Source organism: Rattus norvegicus, chromosome 17 (genome assembly GCF_036323735.1).
Source record: "Rattus norvegicus strain BN/NHsdMcwi chromosome 17, GRCr8, whole genome shotgun sequence".
Classification (NCBI taxonomy): Eukaryota; Metazoa; Chordata; class Mammalia; order Rodentia; family Muridae; genus Rattus; species Rattus norvegicus.
In genome coordinates, this window is record NC_086035.1 from 15,284,761 (window position 1) to 15,312,116 (window position 27,356).

Consider the following 27,356-nt stretch of genomic DNA (forward strand, 5'->3'; position numbering starts at 1 on the left):
AGCCGGCTGAGATTCTGTTGTCGTTCGCAGCTCTCACAGTGACACTGACCAACCAGTACCTGGAGAGGTTGTCGGCTGTCACAGTGGATAGAGTAGAGACAAGAGAGCTGGAGCATTCTGCAGTATACATAGCCACCCCCAACTGCCCCAGAATGAGGGTCCAAAATACCAATGGTGCTGACGTTGAGTAACCTGCCTTGATGTTATTTACCCATGCACCTTGGTATTCAACTTCCACCCCTTTTTATTACATATCTGTAATATTGTTTTTCTTCCTCCAAAAAAATTGAACTCTACATTTTGAGGTAGTTTAAAATAAATATAAGGAGCTGGAAAGATGGTTCAGTGGTAAGGAGCACTGGCGGCTCTTCAGAGGACCCAAGTTTGGTTCTCAGCACCCACATGGTAGTTCTTAACCATCCAGAACACTAATTCTTAAGGACTTCAGTGCCTTTGTCTTATCAGGCGTGCAAGTGGTGCTTACATACACATAACATATTAAAATAAGTTAATGTCCTGTGCTGTTGGAATAGGAATGCTCTCCATCTGCTCCTACCACCACCCCCCTGCCGTAGTCCCAGGTATTTGAATGCTTGGCCCACAGGAAGTAGCACTCTTAGGAGGTATGATGTTGTTGGAGTAGGTGTGGCCTTGATGGAGGAAGTGTGTCGTTATGGGGCTGGCTTTGAGGTCTCCTATGCTCAAACTAATTCTTTTTTTTTTTTTTTTTAATTTCAGAATATTTCTCTGACCAATGTGATAAGTGATTGGTTTTTTTTTTATTTTATTTTTTTAACTTGAGTATTTCTTATTTACATTTCGAGTGTTATTCTCTTTCCCGGTTTATGGGCCAACATCCCCCTAATCCCTCCTCCTCCCCTTCTTTATGGGTGTTCCCCTCCCATCCTCCCCCCATTGCCGCCCTCCCCCCAACAATCTAGTTCAGTCTTAGCAGGACCCAGGGCTTCCCCTTACAGTGATGATCTTACTAGGATATTCATTGCTACCTATGAGGTCAGAGTCCAGGGTCAGTCCATGTATAGTCTTTAGGTAGTGGCTTAGTCCCTGGAAGCTCTGGTTGCTTGGCATTGTTGTTCATATGGGGTCTCGAGCCCCTTCAAGCTCTTCCAGTTCTTTCTCTGATTCCTTCAACGGGGGTCCTGTTCTCAGATTAGTGGTTTGCTGCTGGCATTTGCCTATGAATTTGCTGTATTCTGGCTGTGTCTCTCAGGACAGAGCTACATCTGGTTCCTGTCTGCCTGCACTTCTTTCCTTCATCCATCTGCTCAAACTAATTCTAAGTCCAGTGATGCAGTCCCCTTTTGCTGCCTGGCGATCAAGTTATAGAACTCTCCGCTCCTTCCAACACCATGCCTGCCTGGATGCTGCCATGCTTCCTGCATGATGATGACAGACTAAACCTCTCAACTGTGAGCCAGCTCCAGTTTTTTCCTTTATAAGAGTTGCCATGGTCTGGTGTCTCTTCACAGCAGTAAAACCCTAACTAAAACATTTTCTAAAGAAAAAAAAGAGTATGTTCCTGATTGGGGGAGACAAATTAAACCAGAGCACACATATTTTTATTTTAAACCAGTATTTAATATTTTCCTTATTTCATTTTTTACTTAATTCATAATGAATATTAATTAAAAAAACATGAAAGTATTCCTAAGTTTTGTTCAGTTTTTGGTTTTGTCCCCTTAGCTTTGTTTCCAGGGATTACCTAATGTGCATATTTGAAGAGATAAGTTGATATAAAATTTATTGATGTCCATACTCTTCCAAAGGGCTTTCCTGAAATAATGACAGTGTAACCTAACAGTTACTGTGTTCTTCAAAGCTTATATAACTGATCATAAAATGCACATTATAGACTTTATATAAGCAATCATATTTTTACAATTTTATAACCAGATAATAATTTGGAAAAGAAAATTGTGTGTTAATAACTCCAAAACCAACTCTGATGAATATTATCTATTGATAGTGAATACTTGAAGCTTTATTATGAGTTGAGAATTTTAATATGATTCTGTCAAACTATATATATTCCAACATTATTGGAAACATTACAGTACTATCCTAGTTATTAAAGAGATACTAAAAATCTATGTGCTCTTCATTAATGCTGTTCTTGCCAGTTTTGTTTTTCTAACAGCAAAGATGTGACAGAAATGCTATTAAGTCAAGCATTCTGTTTACAGTACACTTCTGTTTAACCGACTTGATAATGAAGGGTTAAATACTGAATATCATTTTTCATTGCTGAAAAAGATGTTCAAGCAAAAGATTTACGCAGAATTATTCATTTGCAAAGGGATACTGCAATGGACGTTTATTCTGAGTATCAATAATTAGGCAAAATTCTGTTGAAACTTTTTGTCATTGACCATATGGAATAGAATTTTGCTTATGTGTATAATATTACCATTATTAGAACAGTTCAAGTATTCCAAATGTACACACTTTTGAGTTTTATATTGAATAGGTGTCATTAATTATTTTCCAACATTCCCAAGCTGAACACTCATTCTGCCAACAACGCAGCGAAACGTTGCAGGTTGTATCTCCCAGTACTTCATTGGGTTGTTGAATAAACTTATTGCACTGTACAAAGATTTCTTCATCTTTGGCACTGTTGGACAGAAGTCATTCACTCCCACTTTTGTAATTGAATTATTATGAAGGAAGATTATCTGTTGTGGGTAAATAAAAATAAAAATTAAAATTAAATGTCCAATAAATATAAAAAGAAATATGGATTTTATTAATAGTTGGGGTTCTTTAATCTTGAACATGGGCCTCATACATGATAAAGAAATAGTCTCCCACTGAGCTATACTTCTGATCCTTATTATTTTTAATTGAGACAAAATCTTGCTACATTATAAAACCAGCCTTAAACTTTTGATCTTCTGGCTTCAGCCTCCTGACTAGTACCTAGGATTGCAGATATAAACCACAATTCTTGGATATACTCAGCATTTGTTTTCTCATTTGTTTACTTGTTTGTTTGGGAGAGGCTGAGACAGGATTTCTGGCTGTCCTGGAACTCGATCTGTAGACCAGGCTGCCCTCAAACTCAGAGATCAGCCTGGCTCTGCCTCCTGAGTGCTGGGATCAAAGGCCTGTGCCACCACAGGCCTTTAGGTTCATCTGTTTCTTTTATATCGATATGAGAGTATTTTACCATAAGTTAAACATATTCATTCATACATGTTAAATGCTTGTACCAAGTCAATTTTGGGTGTTATGCAAAGTGTTTGGGGAGAACTCTGTCACATAGAACTGTGTTCTTATCCAGAATACAGCCTGGTCATCTTAGCTACTTTGCTTTTCTCTTCTATTTCCCTCACCTTACACATGTAAACACTACTATGCCATATTCATATGCTTTTTGCTGGCAAAGCTATTTATCCCTCTTACCTATGTAACCTGCTTCCATGTACCAAGATTTATCTGAGCCTGTTACTGAATAATATAGACATGTGTTGGCTAAAATATTTGCGTTTGGTCTTGAACTGTTCCTTCATTCTTTTCTATATTAGTCTTAGGATATTGTGAAAGATAGTTTATATGCTTTTTCTATATCTCTCCCACTGCTCACTATCATAGCAAGGTATTAGAACATTAAATTCAATAAGAGTACAACCAAGGTAGGCCTGGATTTGCTTACTTTGCAAATATTTATTACTAACTTGGGATTTGTGTCCTTTTCTGTATTAGAATGTTGTCTATTATGAAATGCTAGGTTTTAGTGCAGAGTTGTAGATGTGGAAATTGAGATGAGGGTAGGGCATGGCTTGAGGGAGAAAACTGGGCTGTGTTCATGGTTTCAGAAATGTCAAAGCCCAAGATCCACACCTACCCACAGTACTTTTTTTTTTTTTAAGCAGCTTGAGTGTACAGAGTGCAGTAAATAAAACTTAAAGATAGGAAAAAAATCTGAGCAGGGTGATATACACCTTTAATCTTGGCATTCAAGAGATTGAATGAGACAGAAGGATTATGAGATTTTAAAATGTATGTACTGCCTAGTGGTTTTGAGACCAATCTGAACTAGGAAATGAGATCCTATCTCAAAAAACAACAAAGAAAAAAATATAATACAAATAGTCCTCATACTTAGTTACTTTTGCTTTGCTACTTGAGAGGAAAGGCTTTGCACAATAAGGAAAGGTGATGGCAAAACTGGATTGAAGTAAAATAGGGGTTTTTCATCTGAGAGCCATAGATGGGAAACTAGGGAAACTAAAAGTTATAGAATTATGTGCAAAATGCCATCTTCATTTTTGGTGACTTCCACCAGCAAGAAATGGCAAAACGTGAGCTTCTTTCAGTATGAGGGTACTGAGCATTGAGCCTATTGCTTCACACATTCTGTGTAAGCACCATACCACTGAACTACATCAGTAGCTTTATAGGAACGTCTTATGCTCTGTAGTAGTGTGAGCATGGCCCCCATAGGCTCGTATGTTTGAATAGTTGGTTCCCACTGGTGCAGCTTTTTAGGGAAAATTAGCAGATATGAACTTGTGTTGCATGGGGATATGTTTCTGGGTGAGGGCTTTGAGATTTCAAAAGATGCCCACCATTCCCCGTGTACTCTGCCCCTTCCTTGTGGGTCAGAATATGAGCCTCTGAGCTGCTGCTCCAGCTACCTGTTGCCATGGGTTTCACCCTGTCATCATTGCCATTATGGGCCTAACCTGTGGCTTCCATAAGCCCAATTAACTCTGTCTTTTATAAGTTACCTTATTCATGGTCTTATTCCAGCAATTAAAACTAAGACATCCTCCGAATAGTGACTTTTCAGTTAATTTCATTCTCTGGTGTGAATTTAAAACTGTGTACCCAATTCTCCCCTAGCACCTGGATCCTAACCCTCTTGCTTTGCCTTGAATGTTTCTAGAACAAAAGACACATGATTCTGTTTAGTGTACTGGCTAGTCCTGCGTGAGAAACTTCAGCAACTTGAGGTTTGCTTAATGAGCAACTTGTCACAGTGACCTCAGCAGTTTCAGTGTGGATGGAGAGGGTCTTACTCTCCATGAGGGGTATCTTTGTAGAAAGTGTTCTCCTTGTGCTCCCCTACCCGTACACCGGAGACATTATGTTTAAAATTCTGTTGTGGCTTGCTGCATCATTGCTTGAGATACACTAGTATGTTCTTTACACACTAAAGTGCCCATATCTACCAAACACCAGTAGAATGTTTTACCTGGAGGTATTTCAACTCCTGTAATCCTGAAGGGATTTTTTTTAGTTTATTGTGTTCCAAGTGGATCTCTCTCACACGTGGTATATTAGCAAAAGTTCCATTTTCAATATCTGTGATTTTGTTGTTTCCAAGACCCAGCCTATAGAGAGGATAGAGAATATATTATGGTTAGATTTGATAAGTTTGTTGAAACCCCACAACCCTATGTAGGATGTGAACCTATTAGCATAGACAGTGCTAACAGTGGTCCTTTACACTCTCTTAAGTAGATCCCTGTACCGTCTCTTACTAATGTCACCATGCTTCTGTGAAGACTGAGAACTTTTACCTCTGCAGTTCCTTGTATCGTTTAAAATCTTCAAGCTCCACAGTTGAAATTTTATTAAAATCTAAATGAAGCTCCAGTAAAGTTGGTGGTAGTCCTAAAAAGAAAAGTACGTTAGACAAAGCAAAACCAGGCTTCGGTGACTTTTTCCCAGATTGTGGAATTAGGCAGGTATTTCAAATGCTTTCTTTTTAAAAGTCCTTTCATTATAGAAATTTTCAACCATATTCAAAAGTAGAAAGTATCCCATGAACCACCATACTGTTGTCCTGCTGCAGTAACTGGCCTCATGGTTCCACGCTGTCTCCTTCCCTTACTTACTTGCTTATACAGTCGCTTTCTTGGCAGGAGTTTAGCTGAAATCTACTGCATGATGAAATTTTACCTGTGGATACTTCACTAGGTGTCTGAGAAGGTCATATTTTTGTTTAGTTTTTATATAACCACCTTGTCAATATTCTGCAATCCTTTATCATCTAATTTTCTTCTCCTCCGTTCTCCTAAAGTCGTCTTCCATTGTTTTAAAGCGTCTTCTTTCTTTGGATGTGATGGCGCACACCTATGTCCTCAGCATTAGAGAGCTGAGGTTCAGGGGCTGCCTGGATATCACATGAGACCCTGTCTCAGAAGCGTACAACCCAAGGACTGAGACTGTGGCTAAGTGGCAGGCCCAAGTTTGAGTCCAAAATTTGAGTATTAACAAGTAATTAACAGTTAATATACAGCTGGGTAGTGGTGGCGCACACCTTTGATCCCAGCACTCAGGAGGCAGAGGCACTAGTTCTCTGAGGGCAGCAAGGGCTACACAGAGAATCCCTGTCTCAAACAAACCAACAAAAGTTCAAAAAACTGGAGAGATGACTTAGTTGTTAAGAGCACGACTGCTCTTCCAGAGGACCCAGGTTGAATCCCCAACACCCACATGGCAGCTCACAGTTGTCTGCGACTCCAGATCCAGACATTCTGACACCTCACAGACATGGGTACTGGTAAAATTCTAAATGCACATAAAGAAAAAAATTCAAAAAAACAATATACAATTCTACACACATACACACACAAACACACACCAAAGCTTTGAATAACATACTCCTTACATGTCCTTCCCTTTCTATTGATTTTTTTTTTTTTTTGAGTGAGTGACTGGATGAGCTGTGCATCTGTTGGACTCTGCTGGCGCTTCCTCATTGTGACACTGTTTATCAGGACCCTGCCTTCCTATTTCTGTGACTTGACCTTCAGATCCAGGTGGGTGGGTCATCTTTCACTTGGCATGTTTGATTTGTTGTCTTGATGTGTTCCTTACTAAGAGTTGGAAATGTAGCTGAGATGGTGTCCATCTAGGATCCCCGATATGGCTACAGATCCTGGTTGCAAGCCAGACACCTACCTTAGTTTCCAGAATAGCTAGCAGTATATGTGTACTGTTGTTCTTGCAAGGCTTTGGTAACTCGATTGTATTTTCTTTCTTCATGAATTTACTAGCTGGAATTTCCTCTGTAATTTTCTGTGATTATTTACTTCGTAACATTATTTTTATAGAAACAGCAGCAGACAAGCTTGATTCTTTGAGGCAGATTCCTATGATGCCCAGGGTTAGGTGTTAAACCACGTGTTTCTTAACAATATCAGTATGCTAAATGCTACCCTTTCCAGACGCCTGGCCCACTGCAGCACTAGCTGTTTCAGTCGGTAAGAGTTACTTCATATGAGAAATTCAGCTGTGCCCTGGCACATGACGGGCAACCCAGAAACCTTTGTTGTTCTTTTCACACTGTAACCAGATCCTCACCCTCAGCCTTTGTAGCTGGCATGAAAGAACCTGACCAGGGCACTCAAGCAGACCTCACTGTGGTCGCCATTTTTAGCGTATTATTTGTCAACCTGAGATTCTAGTTATCCTGGAAAAGCTTCCTGTTCTCAACTTTTGCTGAAACATTTCCTTGCCACATTAATGGTAGAAACAGTCGAATGAAATTGAAATACATTGTTATCCGTAGACTTTATGGCTAAATTAATTTTGATACCTAGATTTAATTTGAATTTAAAAGTAAACAAACGTGGGAGCAGGAAAATGATTTTTCTAAATTACCAGGATTCTAATTTCTTGAATTCTGTTTGAGTTTAATTCTATTTCTACAATGACTATATGATATTTTCATTTTAAAACAAAGGGTCTGTCACTAAAGACTTAATATTCTCTTGGGACAGACAGTTCATTACATGGAATTACTAGATAGTGTCCTGTGTCCGCCTATTCTGGGGTGGACTGTAGGAAGTTGGAGAAGAGCAAACTCAGTGGGGAGCTTAATGAACCTAAGGAGTCATTGTCCTTAGGGCATGAGGAGGGGGAGTGACCGGAGAGCAGAATGGGCCGTAGCCTCTAATATGGGCATGAGCGGTGGTGTCTGCAGACATGGGAATCTAGCAAAAGCCCGTGTGGTGCTAACCAATAGTAACGCGCTTTTGGAAAGGAACATCTAGTCCCACACAGACCGCTCCCCACCCTCATGGAACTATTTCCCACACACAGGGAAGAAGACACTTTCCACTTTCTTCCTGGTCAGACCTCCTGGGATGTCCAACATTTCACCCTGCTGTAAGTTATATTACTAATAGAATTTTGGCATGCAGACTATCACATCTTAGTGAATAACTTTTTAAAGAGTTTTTGAATGTCAGAGGGCTAGTGACAGAATAGGAGGTTGAAACGTTTGGTTCTGGTTTCTTTGTAAAGACATAATTTCTTAAGCTCTGAAAGAATCCTGAAAATTACACTAAAATATGCTTTGATTTCTAAGGGAAATTGTAATTTGATTATATTTAGGACAGGAAGAATGGTCACACATACTGATATCACCCATCCTGACAGACTAGGCTGCTTCTTCCTACTCATTAAACCCTCCTCTGCCCACTCCTCACCTTCACTCCTTCCTTGCTCTGACTTCTCTGTGCTCTATACCAGCGTACATGCAAGGAACTGTGTACGTTTGACCTACTGGGTAGAATTTGGTTTTGGGTGTCACTGCTGTAAAAATTACAAAATTTGGGTTTCTAGTTGTTAAACAACCACTTCAACTCTAAAGGTGATTAATACATATATATATATACATTTATATGTATTTTTATGAATTAAACTAGTTCTTTCCTATGGTGAAAATTATCTTCCCACTTTTATTTTATATATTTTTCAAAAAATGAAGAGATAATTTAATTTTTAAATTTAATTTTATATCTATAGGTTTTGCCTGCAAGTATTTCTATCCACCATGTACAAGCCTGATATCTGGGGAAGCCAGAATGGGGTTGTTAGCAGCCTGTGGGCAACTAGGAATTAAACCTGGGTCCTCTGAAAGAGCAGCCATTGCTGAGCCATCTCTCTAGCCCCACATAAATTCATTTGTATTTAAAATATTGTATTCACTGTCTTATACTCTTTGTTTTGTTCATTTTGGATCAGAGTAGTAGAAAGGGACAAGTTGCTATTTTTACTGGTAGATATTGAAATTGAAAAATGTTATTGATGTGGGCTGTGTCTGATTCAGATAGTCATCAACACAGAAAACATTGGGTAGCAAGTTCAGAAGTAAGATATCCTGCACAGTAAAGGAACATTTTTCCTTGGAGTCCTGTGAATTAGGACTGAAGGGTCAGGGCTCCTTTTACTAAGGTTGTTGATACGTACCATGTACCACACACTGTCTTCAAGCCTTTCACTATATTAGCACATTAATCTTCACCACATTCTTGGGAAGATGTCTCAGAGTCCTTTTGTGACATAGTTTTCTTGCCAAAGCCAGTGCTGCCCCCATCTGGCCTAATAGTCTCTGTCCCCCTTAACTGTAGCAGCACAGCTAATGATAAAGGTCTCGCCCCATTCAACCTGCTCTGCTCTTTAAGACTTCTCCTCCTCTATAGAGGTTTATAGAATAAAGAAAAAAGAATAAATGTCAGAGGAAAAGAAGGAAAATAAAAAGCTTGTTGCTTTTTAGTGTTTATTCTTACTGAGAAAAAAAGATTGTTTTAATGTCAAAAAAATCATTATGCATGCCTCTCTGTTTGTATATGGAAAAGTACTAACTTTCATACTGGTCAGATACACTGGCACTGGAACTTCTGATTGTAGCATAGTTCTGACAGTGTATACTATAACATTTCAAATATTAAAAGTTAATGTCATAATACATAACAATACAATGTTTACTTATTGACAGATTGTGCTTTTGTTTGTTTTTCAAGACAGGGAAAATGGTGTTTTTTTAAACATCCTACTTTGAGTAAAATAAATACAAACCTTTCGGGATGGAGGTTAGTTTTGCTTCAGCAATCCTGATATGGAAGACTGTCACCCCTTCAAATGCCCCTGGTTCTATCCCATTGTTATCAAGAGGGTTTGCACTCATTTCTGTGGAAGAAATGACAGGATTTAGGGAAAATCAGTTATCATGGAGAGTCACCACACAGAAGGACACATCTGAAGAATATTGGAGATGTACGCTCTTCATTATTCATACTCACTTCCTCTCAGCAGACCTACTTGTGTGCACTCTTCTTTCTGGCTACCTCACAAAAGCACTGCTTTGAATTTTGTAAACTGGAGTATGTATCAAGTTTTTAGTTTTGTTTCTTCCTTTTGAACCACTAAATTGATAGCATTACTTTCCAGTGTACCATAGGCATGATGGTTTGTTCCATTTATGGTAATAATGCAGCAGGGAAAAAACACTTTTTACCTAATTCAGGGTATTTGTGGTTTTCGCTTTGTTACCTCTTAAACAGTTTGTGTGCATGTGCACACATTCATGGAGGCCAGAGGTTACTCTTGGATGTCATTCCTTAGATACTATCCAGTGTTTTTCATGGTGTTTCAAGTTGACATTTAGTAATTACACATAACTACCTTAGATTGGTTTGTTTGTTGAGATAGGGTTTTTTGGTTTTTGGTGGGGTTTTTTTTTTTGTTTGTTTGTTTTTGCTAAGAAGGTTAGGATAGCTGGCCACTGAACCATAGGTGGCTGCCCATCTCTGCTTCTCCAATGCTAGGATTATAAGTTTACACTACCATGCCCAACATTTTAATATGGATTCTGGACATCTCAGGTTCTTATATTTGTACAATTTACTGACTCCTTAGCCCTACCTCTTAATTTTTAAAATATATGTCAATTAATACAAATCTAACTTAGAAGAAATATCAGTAAAAAGTTGTTTCATAAGTGCCAGGCACTTGGTTGAGTTAAGTGAGTATATGCACATAAACTGCGCTTAGGTATTTGAATGACTGTTGTAGGGAGATGGCAGAGTTATATGACAGACATCACAAATAAAATAGTGAGATTCACTCTCCTCCAGTCGAGCAAGATGCCCAAAGGAAAGAAGGCCAAGGGGGAGAAGGTGGCGCCAGCCCCCGCTGTTGTCAAGAAACAAGAGGCCAAAAAGGTGGTCAATCCTTTGAGAAAAGGCCTAAGAACTTCGACACTGGGCAGGACATCCAGCCCAAAAGAGATCTCACACACTTCGTCAAATGGCCCCGCTACATCAGGCTGCAGCGGGAAAGAGCCATCCTCTATAAGCAGTTCAAAGTATCTCCTGCCATCAACCAGTTCACCCAGGCCCTGGACAGGCAAACAGCGACTCAGCTGCTTAAGCTTGCCCACAAGTACAGGCCAGAGACAAAGCAGGAGAAGAAGCAGAGGTTGCTGGCTGGTGCTGAGAAGAAAGCTGCTGGCAAAGGGGACGTCCCAACTGAGAGACCACCTGTCCTCTGAGCAGGGGTCAATACAGTCACCACCTTGATGGAGAACAAGAAGGCTCAGCTGGTGGTGGTTGCCCATGATGTAGACCCCATTGAGCTGGTGGTTTTCCTGCCTGCCCTGTGTTGAAAGATGGGGGTGCCCTACTGCATCATCAAGGGAAAGGCCAAGCTGGGGCGCCTGGTCCACAGGAAGACGTGCACCACTGTTGCCTTCACACAGGTTAACTCGGAAGACAAGGGAGCTCTGGCTAAGCTGGTGGAAGCTATTAGGACCAATTATAATGACAGATATGACGAGATCCACCACCACGGGGGAGACAACGTCCTGGCTCTTAAGTCTGTGGCTCACATTGCGAAGCTGGAAAAAGTAAAGGCTAAAGAACTCGCCACTAAAACTGAGTTAAATGCACACTAAGTTTTCTGTACATAAATATAATTACAAAATTATCTTTCAAAAAAAAGTGAGATTCAAATTGTACAATAAAATGTTTTTCATACTAATTTTAAAACAGCCAAAATTAGGTTTGTATTCCAAATTGTAAAATAATTGTGTATATCGTGTTTGAGTGGTTTATACAATACATTAAAATATAAGCTTTAAATTTAACAGCATAAGTTTTATTAATTAGGGTTCAGTTCCTAAAAATAGGGCAAAGTATGTCGGGAGATCGTTGAAAAAGAGAGAACATCAGGAAACTTTTATATTCTATAATTTTCCAAACTTTAATTTGTTTATTAGTAGATTAATAGGTTCAAATAATATTTTTTAAATTACCTAGAACATTAATAACCTAAATTTGGCCATTAATTACAGTTTCAAGATATCCCATTCATTGGGAAAACTTACCCAAAACATGTAAAGCGTTCATTCCCTTGAATGTGTCCTTTTGTATTTTCTTAACTTTATTATCATGAATTCTGAGTTCTGCTAATGATCTGGGAAGGTTAAGTGGAATTTCACTTAGTTGATTGTGGGATAAATATAGCCTTCGCAACTTCTTTGTGGTTAGAAAGGTTTTTGGGTGAATCTTTGTTAGCTTGTTGTTGTTCAGAATCAGAGCCTAGGTAAAGCATAAAAAGATACACATTAAGGCAGAGGCTCTCAACCTGGGTCATAACCCCCTCCACATGGGTTGCTTAAGACCATCAAAAAACACAGATTATTACATTATGATTCATGACAGTAGCAAAATTATGTTGCTGGATACCAGAAAAGGAGGAATTGTATTAAAAAGTCACAGCACTAAGAAGGTTGAGAACCACTGGTTTAAGGGAATGGATTGATTACTGGTATTTTATAAGAATTAGTCATGGAAGTTGATATAATTTCTACTATTTGTATATTAGCTAGCTAACAATATCAAATATAATTTCAAAATACAGCTTTAAAAATAGTTGTTATTGAGTTAGAACAGTACAATATTTTAGTGGTTGGTACTAGTTAGATACAGCCTTACCTTTTTAACCTTTATACATTCACAGTAACCATTGATATTGCAAAACAATTTACTTCTGTTTTATCCCTCTGCTATATTGAGCAGAAAGGATTTTCTGTTTCCTAAGGGTGGTGGCAGGCACCTAGCATCTTCAGAACATTTTTGTTCCTCTAATAATCTGGTTCTGTCAAGTAGCAGCTTGAGATTTGTTCTTTTGTAAGTTTTTTTTTTTTTTTCCAACATGGAGAGATTTAATTAGAGAAGAGTAGAAGAGCGGAAAGGCGGCTGGCCGTGGGCACGTGGTGAGAGGGGGAAGGAGGCAAGAACAGAGAAGAACAAAGAGCAAGAGGGGCTAAGAGGGGAGTAAGAGGGGCTGGGGATTTAGCTCAGTGGTAGAGCGCTTGCCTAGGAAGCGCAAGGCCCTGGGTTCGGTCCCCAGCTCCGAAAAAAAGAAGAACCAAAAAAAAAAGAGGGGAGTAAGAGAGAGAGTGTGTAAGAGAGAGGGTGAGAGGAAGAGGAGCTTTTGTAAGTTTTATCTACACTGTTCTTCCTTTTGTTTCTAGTTACACTCAATGGGTCTTGCTGAGATCGCTCTGTTGTTTCTCCTTAGCAAACACTCTGCATACAAATTCCTTCAAGAGCATGTCCACTCATTTTACTCTCTGGATTTTGTTTCTCTCTTTAATCACCTTCCTTCCTGACAAACCATGACTGTGAAAGTTTTCATCTAAGAAAGATTAATCCTAGGAGAAGAGGGGAAACTCAAATCTTGTTTGTTTTTCTGGCTCAGACATGCAGTTGTTGGAATTTCTGGTTCAGAAATGTAGTTGTTGGATTTTTGAAATTACATGAAAGGAGTGATGAGTAATAGAACTAGGGTAAGAGTTTCTCTCCAGCTCTTGTTCAGCTCTGTCACATGCCGGATGACATAATGCCTGGCATGATGGCAGAGCAGCCCCAGGTCAGCTACTCTCAGTGTTGGCTTGTACACAGGTACTGGCTGCCCTGTGGCCCAGAGTCATGACCAACTAACAGTGTAGAAGAAAATGTAGTGGCCAGTCACTGTGACAGAACAGAGAGAAGTGAGTAGGGAGGCCTGAGGGTGTTTAGGGAGCCCAGTCACTCTGTGTATTGTCCTTCATATGAGAGTCCCAGCACCAAGGACGCAGCATGAACAGAACAGAGATTCCCAAAACATTTTGATTCTCTTTTAAGACAGGTAATATAAGATAATATTAAAATCAAGCATTTCTGTGGTATACCACTACCTCAACAATAAAGCACCTGCTTGTGAAAGTGCTTTAGCCTGTGGCCATGGCACAATCTTCCCGTTACACCTACTTGGAACAGCTAGAAAGGATAGTCACTTAAGCCCAGGAATTTGAGGCTAATTTGAGGTAACATAGTGAGACCTGTCTTGTAAAAACTACAAAGGAAAATGGTTTACCTTAACACAGTTGCTGTCTGCTCACACTAGCCTGGCAGTGATACTGATCAAGAGTTGACGAAATCCCTGTCTTTAAATAGCAAATTACGTGTATTCACTCATTTAATCTTATAACCCATTCTACAAAATCCGTGCCATTATTAAACCCTTCTTACTGCAAAAGAAGGTGAGGCCACTTCCTCCGATGTTATATAGTCGATAGTGCCAAGAGCTGTGCCCAGGTTCACTCAACACCAGAAATTTATCCTTAACACAATGCAGTATATAAAATTGACTTTTAAAATGTTACAGAAGCATAAGAATTTCTCAGCATCTTTTAGTACTTCATTTCCCAATGAAAAACAAGAGTACATGTTGACTGACTTCCTGAACTACTCCTAAAATATAATAAATTAATGCTATACTGATTTGAAACTTTTATAGTTTGGGTACCAAATAACAGTTGTTCCTGTGATTGCTTAATGTAGTTTCAAAGGTAGTAGAAACATTCATTTGTATTTCCACGTTCTCTTTTTAAATTACGTAAGTATATATGAATGTCTTTTCAGATATCCGATGGTAGAATAATGACCTCCCTTTTCTCCGTGTTTCTGTAATACCATGTTGGTGGGATAGGCTAGGTGGCTCTGTGGTAGAGTCCATTGTGTTATTGTTGACTATCTTAATCTGTTCTCTATCTATGTTCCATATACGGAAACTACATTTTACTTGGTGATTCTACACTCTCTTCTTAAATTAAAGGCAAAGAGCAGTCAGAGGCCAACTACCAAGCAGTACAGCACTTAAACACAAGCTCTTTGAGAGATTAACCTAATCTGTAGGCTCTGGGTACAGCACCTTGCCAGGCATCCCTTTGTGTTCCTCTAACATGATGAGTAGATATGTCTTTGACCTGGATGACAGGGAGCAAAGTGGCCTCAGGTCTCCCAGATACCGAATCTATACTTGGCTCCTGTTTTATATAAATAGGTCTATATGCAAGACCTTGTATGGTTATGAGTTCTCTTCTCCTCTTAGAATTTTACTTTCCCTAAGGATAGCAGGTAGCATGTTGATTTTTCTCCAGCACAGCCTAGAAGGATAGGGAAATGGCCTGGAAAAGGTTGTTCTGGCCACCATACCACACAGTGTAGAGCCAGAGCTGTTCCTCTGGCTTACCCTTGCCTCAGCTCAGCAAGACAAGGGCAGTGCTGACAGGAGCAGTGACGCCTCCACAGCCGTGTCAGGGAAAAATTAGACTCTTCATCCGAACTGAATTTCAGATTAAGTCAGAAAGTCAATAGACTCATGAGGCTCAAAATCCTAGGCGATGTTAGGAAGTTAAAATATCAATTATGTTTATTGACATAGGAAGGGGAAATTCTTTTCCTTTTACAAAGATCAGGGAAAGATGACTTACGTGAATATATTAGTCACCTAAATATATTCTGCGCTTTAGAGAACTGTTGCTTCAGGTAACGATTTCTTACATACCTTGTTGATTATTGGTGTAGACAATTATTTTTGTTTGTTTGGAAACAGGATTTTATTGTGTAGCTCTGACAGGCCTGAGATCCAGCTTTTGCGGCCTCCTAAATGCTGAGATCAAAGGCCACCAAGTGCTCACAATAATTCTTTTCTTACTCATTTTAGCAGTTAGTGGGCATAATCATCTGATTATGAACTCATTTAAACTTTGATCCCAGTAACCTTTAATCTGGCTATTATTCTATAAACATTAAATTAATTTAACACATAGTGTTTACTTGGCTGAATATAAGAATTTTGCAGTAGGATACCCATAGAAAAGTAAGATGCTTTACACTGATGCAATGTAAGAAATCGCTTCAGCAGTGATACAGATTTTCAAGTAAATATTTGAACATACGAGCATATATTCTTACATAAAGTGAAGTGAGTCCTTTAAAATCATTTTCTTTAATTTCCTTAATTTTATTATTTTGAAGGTCAACCATTCGAGTATCAAATGGAATGTTGCTTGGAACTGATGTCAAACCTAAGAAACAAACAAACATGTTAAAGATGCTAGATGTTTATGCTAAAAATGAGATTAGTAATCTTGTAGAGATGTACACGTTTAAAATTCACGGTGATAGGTAGCGTCAGACTTAGCAGTTGTAAAAAAAAGACATTTTCTTTTGAAAAGTCTCAAGATCTTTTTAAGTAATTTTTTTTTTATTTTTACAAGGTATCTATCTGTCTTGAACTTGGCTGGCTCCAAAGTGAAATAAATGATGGTAGGTTATGTCTGGCTTTGTGTAGAGATTACAAGCAATAGCTTATACAATGCTTTTTGGGCTGAAAATAATAGCTTTTTGCAGATTTGCTGGTTAGCAAGAAACTGGACCATAAGGGTCTTGACCATTTTTTTCAGAGGGTGGGAGGGGTTGAACCAAAAGGAAATTGGTTGGGTTTGTATGCACCTTTAATCCTAGCACTCCAGAGGCTGAGGTAGGCAGATCTCTGAGTTGTTGGCCAGCCTGGCCTACCTGGTGGGACCCTATCTATTAAATAAATGAATGAATAAATAGACTAAAGAGTAGGAAGTTATGATTAGAAAAATAGATGTGCTAGATTATTTTCATGTCTACTCACAAAATCTTGCTACTCTGTTACTGTAAATAGTCAATTCCTCTAACTGGCTGTCAATCTTATTTATAGATCCTTCACATATCTTGAGTAGTATGCAGATGTGAGATATTTCATTCCTCACCTGCAATGTTAACTCAAGAGCAGAGTGATTTAATTCACATCACTTTTCTACCCTTGTGCCTTTAGTCTCCATTCTTCTTTGCAGTGGCAACAGCTGCCTTTGTTATCTCAGAATAAAGTAAAGGTGCATGGTTCTTTTACATTTTTGAGGATTTTAGTACAATTACCTAGTTTCCCTCTGCTATTTCCTCCCTTCAAACTTGACTTCCCATGATCTCCTCCTTGTTCTCTTTTGGTGTCAAATTGATAAGAGTATCTGACTTGAAACTAACTAGTCTTGATTGTTAACATGACTAGATTATGAAGTATACCTCTGAGTAAATCTAAGGGAAATTTTAGATAGAATTAACCAAAGTTGAAGACCCAGCCTGAATGTGGGTGACACCCTCCCTCCCAGGACTGGTGATGAAATTGAAGAGAAAAACAGGCAGAAAGATAGCTAATACTGACATTCATTCTGTCTGTCTCCTTACTTTGCTTCCTCCTTGCTTATTCCTTGCTCCCCCACACCTTTCTCCCTGTTTCCTCTGTCTTGCCTTTCCCCTCTTAGTTGCCAATACGTGAGCAGCAATGAACTGCCACCCAAAATTAATGGCTCCTTCCATAAGTTATTTTGTTGCAGCAAAAAAAACAACAGAATGAAGTTACTCAGCAAGAATGATAAATTTTAAATAGACTTTAGTTCAACCACTTCTTTTCTAGGAAGTTCTAAACCCAAACTATTCATAACAAATAGAACATCGCATTTAAAATGTCTAAAGATTTCAGGAAGTCTACATGACTCTGTATCATTGCTCTGGAGAGGAACTGTATTTTGTTACGGTAGAATTTTACCACCAAGTGCAGGATCAACCTTTTGACATTTTGAGTTGAATTGTGGTAAAGGAAATTAAAATTTTAACGCTTAGATTTGAGAAGAGAAAGACTATGTAAGGACTTTTTCCCTTTTTATTCTGAATTTTAAATAAGTATAGGTCTGCTGTAGTCTACACCTAAACATTTCTCTGCCCATTTTGCAGTTCTAGAATCAAAACCAGGGCAGTGAGCAGCAATCTGTCACCACGTCATTCTCCTTATGCTTTGCGTGGGCTTTACGTGGTTTTGCCTAAGTCATCCTATGACTTAGTCCTCTGCCTTGGCTTCCTAAGTAGTGTGAGCTAAAAGCCTGTTCTGTCACATTCACCTTCCACCTACGAGTGTAAATAAACCATTTTACAGTGCCTGAAGAGAGTTTTGAAAGCTCACTTCATTTCTATGCCCTTTAGAATAGTAGTATTCTTCAAAACAAAGGTGACTCCTGTCCTTACCTAGATCAGAACAGTGGACGACTCGAGAGTAACATTGGCACCCAAATGGGCATGTCGGAAACAAATCGAAAGGAAAAAAGGGGTTCACTGGCTCTTTGGTTGGAAAGAGAGAATTATCATCATCATCATCATCGTTGTCCTCATCATCTGTGTCTTCCATATCCTTCAACATCATAGTCTTCAGTGCTGTGTGTGAAGGGCTAAAGAAAGGCTTGGCAGAGCACACAGCCAAAAGCAGTAGCATCATGTACTCCTTCATGCTGTCCCGTGTACAAGTCCAACCTGGCATTCAGTAGACATTGAGTATTAAATTAGAGTTTCAAGAGATACAACCTTTGTTATATACATTTCTAATGTTGGAAAAATTACGACAAAATGACATTCTTACCCATTGCTATGCAGTGTAAGATTAAATACATAAAACGTTTTAGAAAGCAGTTTAGCATATACTTTGGGAGGGAGCTTCAATAATTCTATTAATTTAAATGGGTCTGGGTCTGCACATCATGGTACATGTTCATAATAGCAACACTTGACAGATTGGAACAGACTTTTACTGGGAAGTGCAGCCTTGGCCTCATGATACCTTAAGATAAATTTCAGCGAAGGAAGTTAAAATGAAGTACTTAGTTTTGAGAAGAGACTCTCTGAATAAGATCCCTTTTTTATTTTTATTGTGAATTTTTAGAATAGCCGCATCTCAAGAAATAATTCTAAAATGTGTAACAAAAAATTAAGTTTGTCGAGTGAAATATATTTTAAGCAACAAAATGTTTTCAAAGACACTTTAAAATATAGATTATTTTCTGTGAAATAAAGAAGCAAATATTTTATAATCTATACTTAGCCTAAAAAATAGCTCATACAGATAAATCTGACCAATTATAAACTACAGTGGTAGAACTATGAATTAAGTAATTTTTTAAGATACAGTTTCACATGTTCCAAGCTGTCCTGGATCTCCCTACATAGCCAAGGATGATCCTGAGTGCCTGGTTCTGCTTGCACCTCCCGGGTTTAGGATTCAGGATACCTGGTTTATGTGGTGCTAGGGATCAGACTTAGGACTCGGTAAGCGTGTACTTTACCCACTGTATATCCCCAGTCTTGATGAGTTTTGTATTCTGTTTTTATTTAATTTTATTAGCAATAAATATTTCTTTTATAATTAGAAAATAAAATTTAAAATTGTTATAACTAACACTGTTTTAATACCTTCCACTGCTAATATCTCTGTCACTACCCAAGAATATCCTCAGTGACCTTAGACATGTGGACATTTTCCTTAACTGAGTTCTTTGTTATCCTGGTCAACCTCTTTCTCGTTGTTGATAACTTTTTCCACACTGTCATTGGGATCTTTTCTTTCTAATCTGATCTGTTATCTAATACCTCATCTTGACCATCTGTGGCCACACTATTTTTTGTTGTTCATTATTTCCTGAGTTTCATGTGGTTGAATAGTTGTCTCTGGTAGATGCTATGTTGTTTTTAGTGGGGTGTGTGTGTGTGTGTGTGTGTGTGTGTGTGTGTGTGTGTGTGAGTGTGTGTGTGTGTGTGTGAGTGTGTGTGTGTGTGTGTGAGAGAGAGAGAGTGTGTGTGTCTGTGTGTGTCTGTGTGTGTGTGTGTGTGTGTGTGTGTGTGTGTGTGTGTGTTAAAGCTTATACAAACTGGAATGTATCAAGGAGAACCTTCAGAGCATGAGTTCACCATCTGATGTCTGATATTCCCACAGATATATTTACATATCATCATTTGGGAGTTATTCTTATTGTTATTTTATGGTTTGAAACAGGGTCTCCCTGAAAGCCCAGGTTAGCCTCATGCTTCTTGTCGGTTGATCTTCCTGCCTCAGTTTCAAATATTGAGATCATAGACATCAACCTATGAAATATATACATTCTTAGACATTTTCAAAAATATAGTAAAGTCATCAAAAATAGATATATGTCAGTGATGTCCATTAGTAAAACCAAGCCTCAACATTTATATATATATATATATATATATATATATATATATATATGCACACTGCCAAGATTAGAGGGCTTTACAGAAAGTCTCTGAGCTTCAGTCATTTTACAGTCTGCTGGGTCTACATTGTGTGTCAGTCATGACTCAGTAAGAGAATTCTAGTTAGTCATGTCTGGCCCAGTTCCAGAATACCTGTTCCTTGAGTCAACTGTTTACTGGGTCCCAGAACCCAGAAGTTAACTTTAACATCTACATGGGTTTGTCTTTTCCTGAATTTAAAGACCAGGAATACAGCTGGGCTGATGATGTAGTCAGGAAAGTCTTCGTTGTTCAGGCATGAAGACCTGCATGCACACATGCATAAGTATGCAAAGTGACTGACTGACAAGATTTATGGAATCCACTGTGGGGGCATTGTGCTGGTAATAAGGGCCCAGTGGCGTCTATTGGACAAGGTCACCTGTTTCTGTAACTGTCAGCCTGTTTGCTACTGTGGGATCTCCCTTCTTGGATACCTAGAAGCCGTTACATAGGGTTGTAGTGACTGTCGTTTTCAGAGTCATTTTGTTCTTACCCCTGCTTCTCATCTACTTCCCTACCTGGCACCTACTATGGTATTTGGTTTGGATTTCTGAGACGTGGTTTCACTGAGTAGCTTTGACTGGCCTAAAACTTGAAATATAGACCAGGCTATTCTTGAATTCATGGACATTCCTCCTGCCTCTGAAACTAGAATTCTGTGTTTACAGCTAAGAGTCACCACAACTGATCTTTTTACCTCACACCTTTTTGTTTTCCTGGTTTATTACTTACTTACTGTTAATATCAACTTAGCCTTAGTCTTCAAAATGTTTTCTCTAGAAATTCAGCTTTAGGTCCTTAGCTGACTCTTAAGTTGTCACTGATTCTCACTTTTTCAGCTTGTTTGTTTGTTTGTTTGTTTGTTTGTTTGTTTTGAGACATGGTCTCATATACCCTCAGAATGACCTTGGATTCTCTATGTAACTGAGGATGACCTTGAAGAGCTAGTGTGCCTGTCCCCACCTCCCAAGTGCTAAGATGAACCTCTGTGCTGTGCGGGAGATGAACCCTGGTCTTCATGAGTACTAAGCAAGCCTTTTGCCAGCAGACGCTCATCGCAGCTCCTTGAGTCTCTCTTCTGCACCCTACACTGCAGCTCTGTCTTTCAGCTGGAAGCTTACACTTAGTCCCATTTGAAGTCCTGCCTGCCTTTGGCTGAGCCTAGTTTGAAGTTGCCTGAGTTAGTTATTCAGTGAGCATTTCTTTTGTTTTGTTGTTGGAGGCTTGTTTTGTTTTGTTTGTGTGGTTGTATTTGTTTGTTTTGGTGGAGTTCTTTTTTTTTAATATTTATTTATTTATTGTATATGAGTACACTGTCGCTGTCTTCAGACACACCAGAAGAGGGCATCAGATCTCATTACAGATGGTTGTGAGCCACCATGTGGTTGCTGGGATTTGAACTCAGGACCTCTGGAAGAGCAGTCAGTGCTCTTAACTGCTGAGCCATTTTTCCAGCCCTTGGTGGAGTTCTTTATGTCTGTTGTTTTTTGAGTATTATATAGTCCTGGCTGCCCTGGAATTTGCTATATAGACCAAGGTGACTTTGAACTCAGAGATAGTTCTGCCTCTGCCTCCTAGATGCTAGGATTAAAGATGTATGTCACTCCATCCAGTCAGTGGGTTGTTGTTTGGGTGGTGTTGTATTATGTTGTTGTTGGCCAGGTGTAAGCCCACCCCACCTCCACCATGTCTGTTCGTCCTGTGCCCCTGAATCCCAAAGATTCTCTGTTTAACAGAGCCCTGGATGTCCTGGACTCACTTATGTAGACCAGGCTTGCTTCAAACTCTCAGTTCACCTGCCTCTGCCTCCCAAGTGTTAGGATTAAAGGCACACACCACAATGTTAGGCAATGTTTTAAGGTCTTAGCCCCATTTCCTAGATTATAAGAAATGAAAATTGGGGGTTATTAAGTTGGCTGATAGTTTTGTTTAGGTCTTTTTTAAGGTAAAAACTGAATTGCATGGGTTTTTGCTTCTAGCATAAGAACAAAAACTGTTTTAACACCAAGGTAATTGAAATATAGAACTAAGAAAACTGTGGAAAATTTTGAAGTATATATAACAAGAGAAATATGTTAGAGTTCCAGAGCGAATGCCAAGAACACATCTTGATTTTCCATGTGGCCTGGCAACAGAGTTGAGGGCTGGACTCGTTTGTGTGTGTTCCCCATGCTGGTGACAGAGAGGTTCCTTTAACCCACTTGCCTGAGCAAGCTCAAGAGTAATTCCCCCAGGCTGAATGGGGGTTCAAGCTGAGGAACAGGATGGGGAGGAGAAGTCTTATTTGGAGGTAAGAGAGTAAGAAGCAGGCAGCACAGAGAAACAGGAAGTAGAACAATGATGGGCTTGCCTCTCTTCCACAGTCTACCTCAGGTTCACTAAGCATCAGCCACAGTTCTTCCCTTTCTGACTGCTTTCTTACAATGGTATTTCATGACTGCTCCTTTACCTTATTCAGAACTGTAGTGGATGGATGTATGAACCGAGACTCCTGCCTGCTAGTTCAGCATTAGCTGTCACAGTAAAGGAAAGAGCCTTGGTGATGAGTTGTGGCAACCAGCTCCTAAACAGCAGTTTAACGTTTTTCTGGTGAGGGGTACAGTTCTGTATATTCACAGCCCATTATCTCAGTGACGCTACCTCTTAGTGGAGGTTCCGAAGCAGTCTGGACCATGCTATGTCAATAATGCCAATGAACGTACTCTAGAGAGCACACCATCTTTATATCTTCGGCCACCTATGGCTTTCCTAGTGAAAGTCCTTATATTGAAAATAGAGATGCCTCTTAATAGTTCTCTATGTGAGCTCTAGCCTCTGTTTCACCATTTTAAAAAATATTTATCTTTCTGTGTTCTCTGTTGTTTGTAAAGAAAACAGAGCTAGTCTTGGTACACCGAGGGATCATCCTTTGATGTTGCTAGGTCCCTGCTATAGATTTGAGAAGTATGTGAGAAGATTCTAAACCTCTGTTGGTCAAGCTCTACAGCTGTTATTTGCAGTGCATAAAAGGGAGCACTGTACAAAATATGCAAAACAGTATTATTTCTTATTTAAAGTGGTTGTTTTAAGCTTTTAAAAACAGTTCAAAGTCAAGCTTATTGGTTTTGGCAGCATTCAGATTGGGCTATTTTTTAAAACTTTAAAAAATATTTATATCTCATTCTCAATATTTTCCTGATTTAGACCTATTTTGCCAGTGTTTGTACTCATGGAAAAGTTTTGAGTTTGTGTCTTGAGTTGTAGTCTTAATAAGAATACTCTTGGGAACGCTAGCCCAGTGTTCCTACTGTTACTAATAAATCAGAACCATTTAGAACTGAGAGACAGCTCTAAACGTCATTCCCAGGAACTCTGTAGAGGAGGAAGTTTAGGCTTTGGGCTTCCAGAACTCCCTGGAGGCAGCAGAGCTGAGGCAACTTCCTCTCTCCTCTCTGCTAAAGCTTCCAACCATGTTCTGAGTAGATTTTCCTTTCACAAGGTCACCTCTCAACAGTGAAGCAGCTTTCCCCTGGAAAAGTCTTAGGTGAGGTGTGAACAGCCCCTCGGACTTCATAATAATACTAGAAATGTAGCAGAGAAGTACAGAGGCTTCCTTTTTACCACTTAACTGTCTGCAACCATGAAATGGAACTCTTGTCTAAGTGAGATGCTGTTTTCTTTCAGAACCTTATTAGGTAAATAAGTCACTGTAATTTTAAATCCCGTGTTTAAAGGTCCACTTGACAACTTGACTATTTCAGTTCATAGATATGTTACAAGCTCCAGATATAAATGTGGCATAGTATGTCCCATGTCTCTTACAGAGAGAATATAGACTACATGCAGGTGTGATCAAGGCACAGCCTTGTCCTCCATAATGTAAATGTCCAAGCATGCATTGGGAAACTTAGTCACCCCACTATTTGTTCATAGACACAATACTTTTTAAAACAACACTTTTAATTAATTTTAATTTGGAAATGCACATTCTAATTAAGGACATGGCTGTTTTTCTTTCTTTAGGTATCAGTTTTTCTCTTTATCAGCTATATTCAACAACCTAACTACCGTTTTAAAAACAAACCCTTCCTGCCTCTCCACTTTTCTGAGATTTCCTGCAGTTGGTGTAAAGTGAGTCTGCTTTGTGTCAAGCCTTGGGTCAGGTCTGAGGACACTCATCTTCAGTGTAGTGGTAGTTGTAACAGAAGAGCGCATCGCTTCCATTCTTTCCACTACTGCACCGCAGTGCTTCCTGCCAAAACCAAACGAGAAACAGCAGCTGGGGTTCGTCCACATGAGCTGGGGCTTGTGCTCATCTGCTCCCTCGTTCTTCTCCTCTCCTTCCTCTCCTTCCTCCCCCCCCACCCCCCCCCACACAATGATTCTTGGTTAGATTACAAGAAAAATAAAATAATAAAACACGCTACTTTTAGAGCAGTTGATAAGATACACGGAAACCCCTCAGGTTCTCTGTGACTCTGTGACTCAGTCCTTACAACATGTGGCCACTGTTTTCATGGCTGCCACTCCTCTGAACACATTAGCCTGAAAGAATACTGCATTCTATTTAGATTATTAGGAGGAGAGTAGTGAAAGCATTCTTTAATTTTAAAAATCTAAGCTATAATAAAAAGTGTACATTGTGAAAGGACAAGGAAATCTTTGTGCTTGCCTAAGTATGAGGTTTATGAAAAGGAGTTTCTCACTTTTCATATGGAATATAAACCTGCTGATGGGTATTCTTTCTTGAGATTATGTTGATTTCTGTTATAATTGCCCAGTACTATTTCATTGTACAATAAGACATTTATCAAGAAAAAATAAAGGTTTTCAACGATATAAAAAAATAACATTTGAATAATTTACCCATTTAAAGAAACAGCATCATAGATTTACATAGTTAGAAACTTTCATTTAAAATATCTAACATGTTCAAACTTCATTAACATTATTAAAGTAATATTGTTTTCCTAAAAGATTATATAAGTTGTATATCTACTTTTTTAAAATAAGTTATGTTAACATGATAAAGCATTAGTGAAAGTTTTTTACTTTGTTTTTAAAAATACATAATTGTTAAAGTAATTTATTACAAGACATAAAACTAAAGTAATTTTAGCTACAAAATTCACAGGTTCTTTTTTATACTGCTTATTCTAAGGAACTACATACTTATGTTTAAATTTTACCATATAATTCACAAATGCTTATTAATAGTATTAGTGCTTTCTTAGTATTAACAATAAAATAATTGTATACTGGTACATGTAATACAGATATGAAAACATACCTTGTCAGAAGAGAGGTTTTCTTCAAAGTAGAATTTATCCACCCTGTGCTACTTAACTGCAATGTAAGTATCCTCAAGACTCTTGAGAAAAGATAAAGAAGTGTTACATTTAAAGAAAAGGGGGAAAAAAAAAAGAGCAAAAATCCAGCCCTCCTACCAGGCTCTGTGTGGCTGCGCCTGGGTGATACTGGAATAAACTGCTTCCACAGATTAGTCCATGTTAGTACTGAAGAGCGAGATTAAAACTTGTTACTGCTCATATGTTTTCCATCACTGTTTGTATCGTAGCCAAAACTTCTAGCTAACTCTAGACGTCTACTGGAAGATTTGGAAGTTTAAAAAAACAGAGTTTAATAATTCATGGCAACTAGCCATTGAAACTGTAGTCACTGTAGAAATACGTGATTTGAGAATACTTTATGAAATCCTAACATGAATGAATACCTATAAATTAGTTTCAAAAACCACTGTTTATAGGCTAATAAAACATTTATCAATCTTAGTAAAGAACACCCATATTATGTAAGTGTTTACCCAAAGTCTACATGTACCTAAATAGCCATGACTTTGTTTTCTCATAATGACTGAAACTATTATGTTAAGCAGATGTCTCAAGACTTTCTTGTAAGCTTTTAACCCTGCGATTGGCATCTTTGGGAACTGCAAGCCTGGGCCTGCGTCTGTTGTGGTATAGATAGCTGGGCAGGGTCAGGTGACTCCTACACCTTGCCTTTGCAAGAGTCTGAGTGGTGTTCTCACTGGCGTTCAAGAGATGCCATTCTCTGAGAAGAAAATAATTCCCCCCCATTTCCACTCCCAAGAGATTAGCCAGCCTCAAATCCTTGAAGCACACAATCCTTTCAGAAAAAGTTTTTATTGACCCTAAGGGGAAATGCTCAGTTGCTACAGGCGGGCCTGGTAAGTCACCTGATGATTTGTGCAGATTTGTGAACAGCCCCTAGCAAAAATCCAATTTGTTCTGTTAAAGCATATCATCTGCTGTTCCTACTCTTCAGAGAAATGGCACAGAATCAAGCCACTTACAACCATAGAAAATTTGTGTCTCACATGTGTCAGGAAGCTTAATTGGGGGTTCATCCTCTCCTCCCTCATGTAAAAGATTCATCTTTTACCCTCAAGTCTGACGTCACAGGCAGCTCAGCACGCCTAGATACCCCACTGTTTGCATCTCAAGTGTGCTGCAGCCATCTTATTTGGAGTAGATGCTCACAGTCTGTTACTCACTTGTATTTTAGTTGTAAATGTATCTGTTAACTTGATGGGTTGGCAACAGGATGAAAGTATGAACTGTACTTTATTAATCCTTGTGCCCAGAGCAGTCGGCCTCTGCCTGAATTCTGTCAGTGTGTAGACATGAAAAGGAAGATCATAAGTGAAATTGTTTGTCCTACACAATGACTTGTTTTGTATTTTAATATTTTATTAAAACATATTAAAAGACCATAATGGTACAGCTCAATGAATCCTAACTCTTGATCAAGAAATCTGAATCCCCTTTCCTCTTCCCCTACAAAGATAATTTCAGCATCATAACTTATTTTTGAACTTCGTTCATATGCCGTCACATAACACATTCTTCACGTGTCTGTCTTTTTTTCCCAACAATATGGTTTTGAAATCACCTGTGTCTACATTCTTCACGTGTCTGTCTTTTTTCATTCAGTGTTCTAATTTTGAAAGTCACCTGTGTCATTGTGGTTAGCAATAGATCATCTCACTATTGTAAACATTGTAGGAATGTGCCACCCATTATCAACATGTTCAACAGAATTAATTACCTTTTGAAGGATTGTTATGAATATTTTTAA

The 27,356-nt window shown here is 38.8% G+C and overlaps 2 protein-coding genes and 1 pseudogene across 3 annotated transcripts in view; 2 read left to right on the forward strand and 1 right to left on the reverse strand.

The window, feature by feature from the left end:
* The window catches only part of Cenpp (centromere protein P), a 175,221-nt gene that overhangs the window by 64,240 nt on the left and 83,625 nt on the right, over nucleotides 1–27,356 (forward strand). The gene's annotated exons all lie outside the window — the stretch shown is intronic.
* Nucleotides 1,578–25,807, reverse strand: Aspn (asporin). Of its 2 annotated transcripts, XM_006253695.5 has the most exons (9): nucleotides 25,685–25,807; nucleotides 25,528–25,608; nucleotides 18,204–18,485; nucleotides 16,068–16,180; nucleotides 12,149–12,362; nucleotides 9,841–9,951; nucleotides 5,550–5,643; nucleotides 5,222–5,360; nucleotides 1,578–2,696 (listed from the first exon to the last, which is right to left on the reverse strand). In XM_006253695.5, exons 3-9 carry the CDS (start codon nucleotides 18,460–18,462, stop codon nucleotides 2,499–2,501), a joined length of 1,128 nt encoding a protein of 375 aa, XP_006253757.1. In that variant the 5' UTR covers nucleotides 18,463–18,485; nucleotides 25,528–25,608; nucleotides 25,685–25,807; the 3' UTR covers nucleotides 1,578–2,498. The 2 variants fall into 2 exon arrangements, with proteins under 2 accessions (XP_006253757.1, NP_001014030.1); NM_001014008.2 differs by having other exon boundaries at nucleotides 2,305–2,696; nucleotides 25,528–25,709.
* Nucleotides 9,946–12,155, forward strand: LOC108348523 (60S ribosomal protein L7a pseudogene; annotated as a pseudogene).

What these genes read in the sequence shown, in the direction of transcription:
- Aspn (XM_006253695.5), bottom strand. Translation starts at nt 18,462, where the DNA reads ATGAAGGAGTACATGATGCTACTGCTTTTGGCTGTGTGCTCTGCCAAG. An exon ending in AAGGACTCACTTCACTTTAT is followed by an intron (nt 12,363 to 16,067) that starts GTAAGAATATAT and finishes TGCTTTACCTAG; the next exon opens with GCTCTGATTCTGAACAACAA. An exon ending in AGGAGTTGAAATACCTCCAG is followed by an intron (nt 2,697 to 5,221) that starts GTAAAACATTCT and finishes TACCCACAACAG; the next exon opens with ATAATCTTCCTTCATAATAA.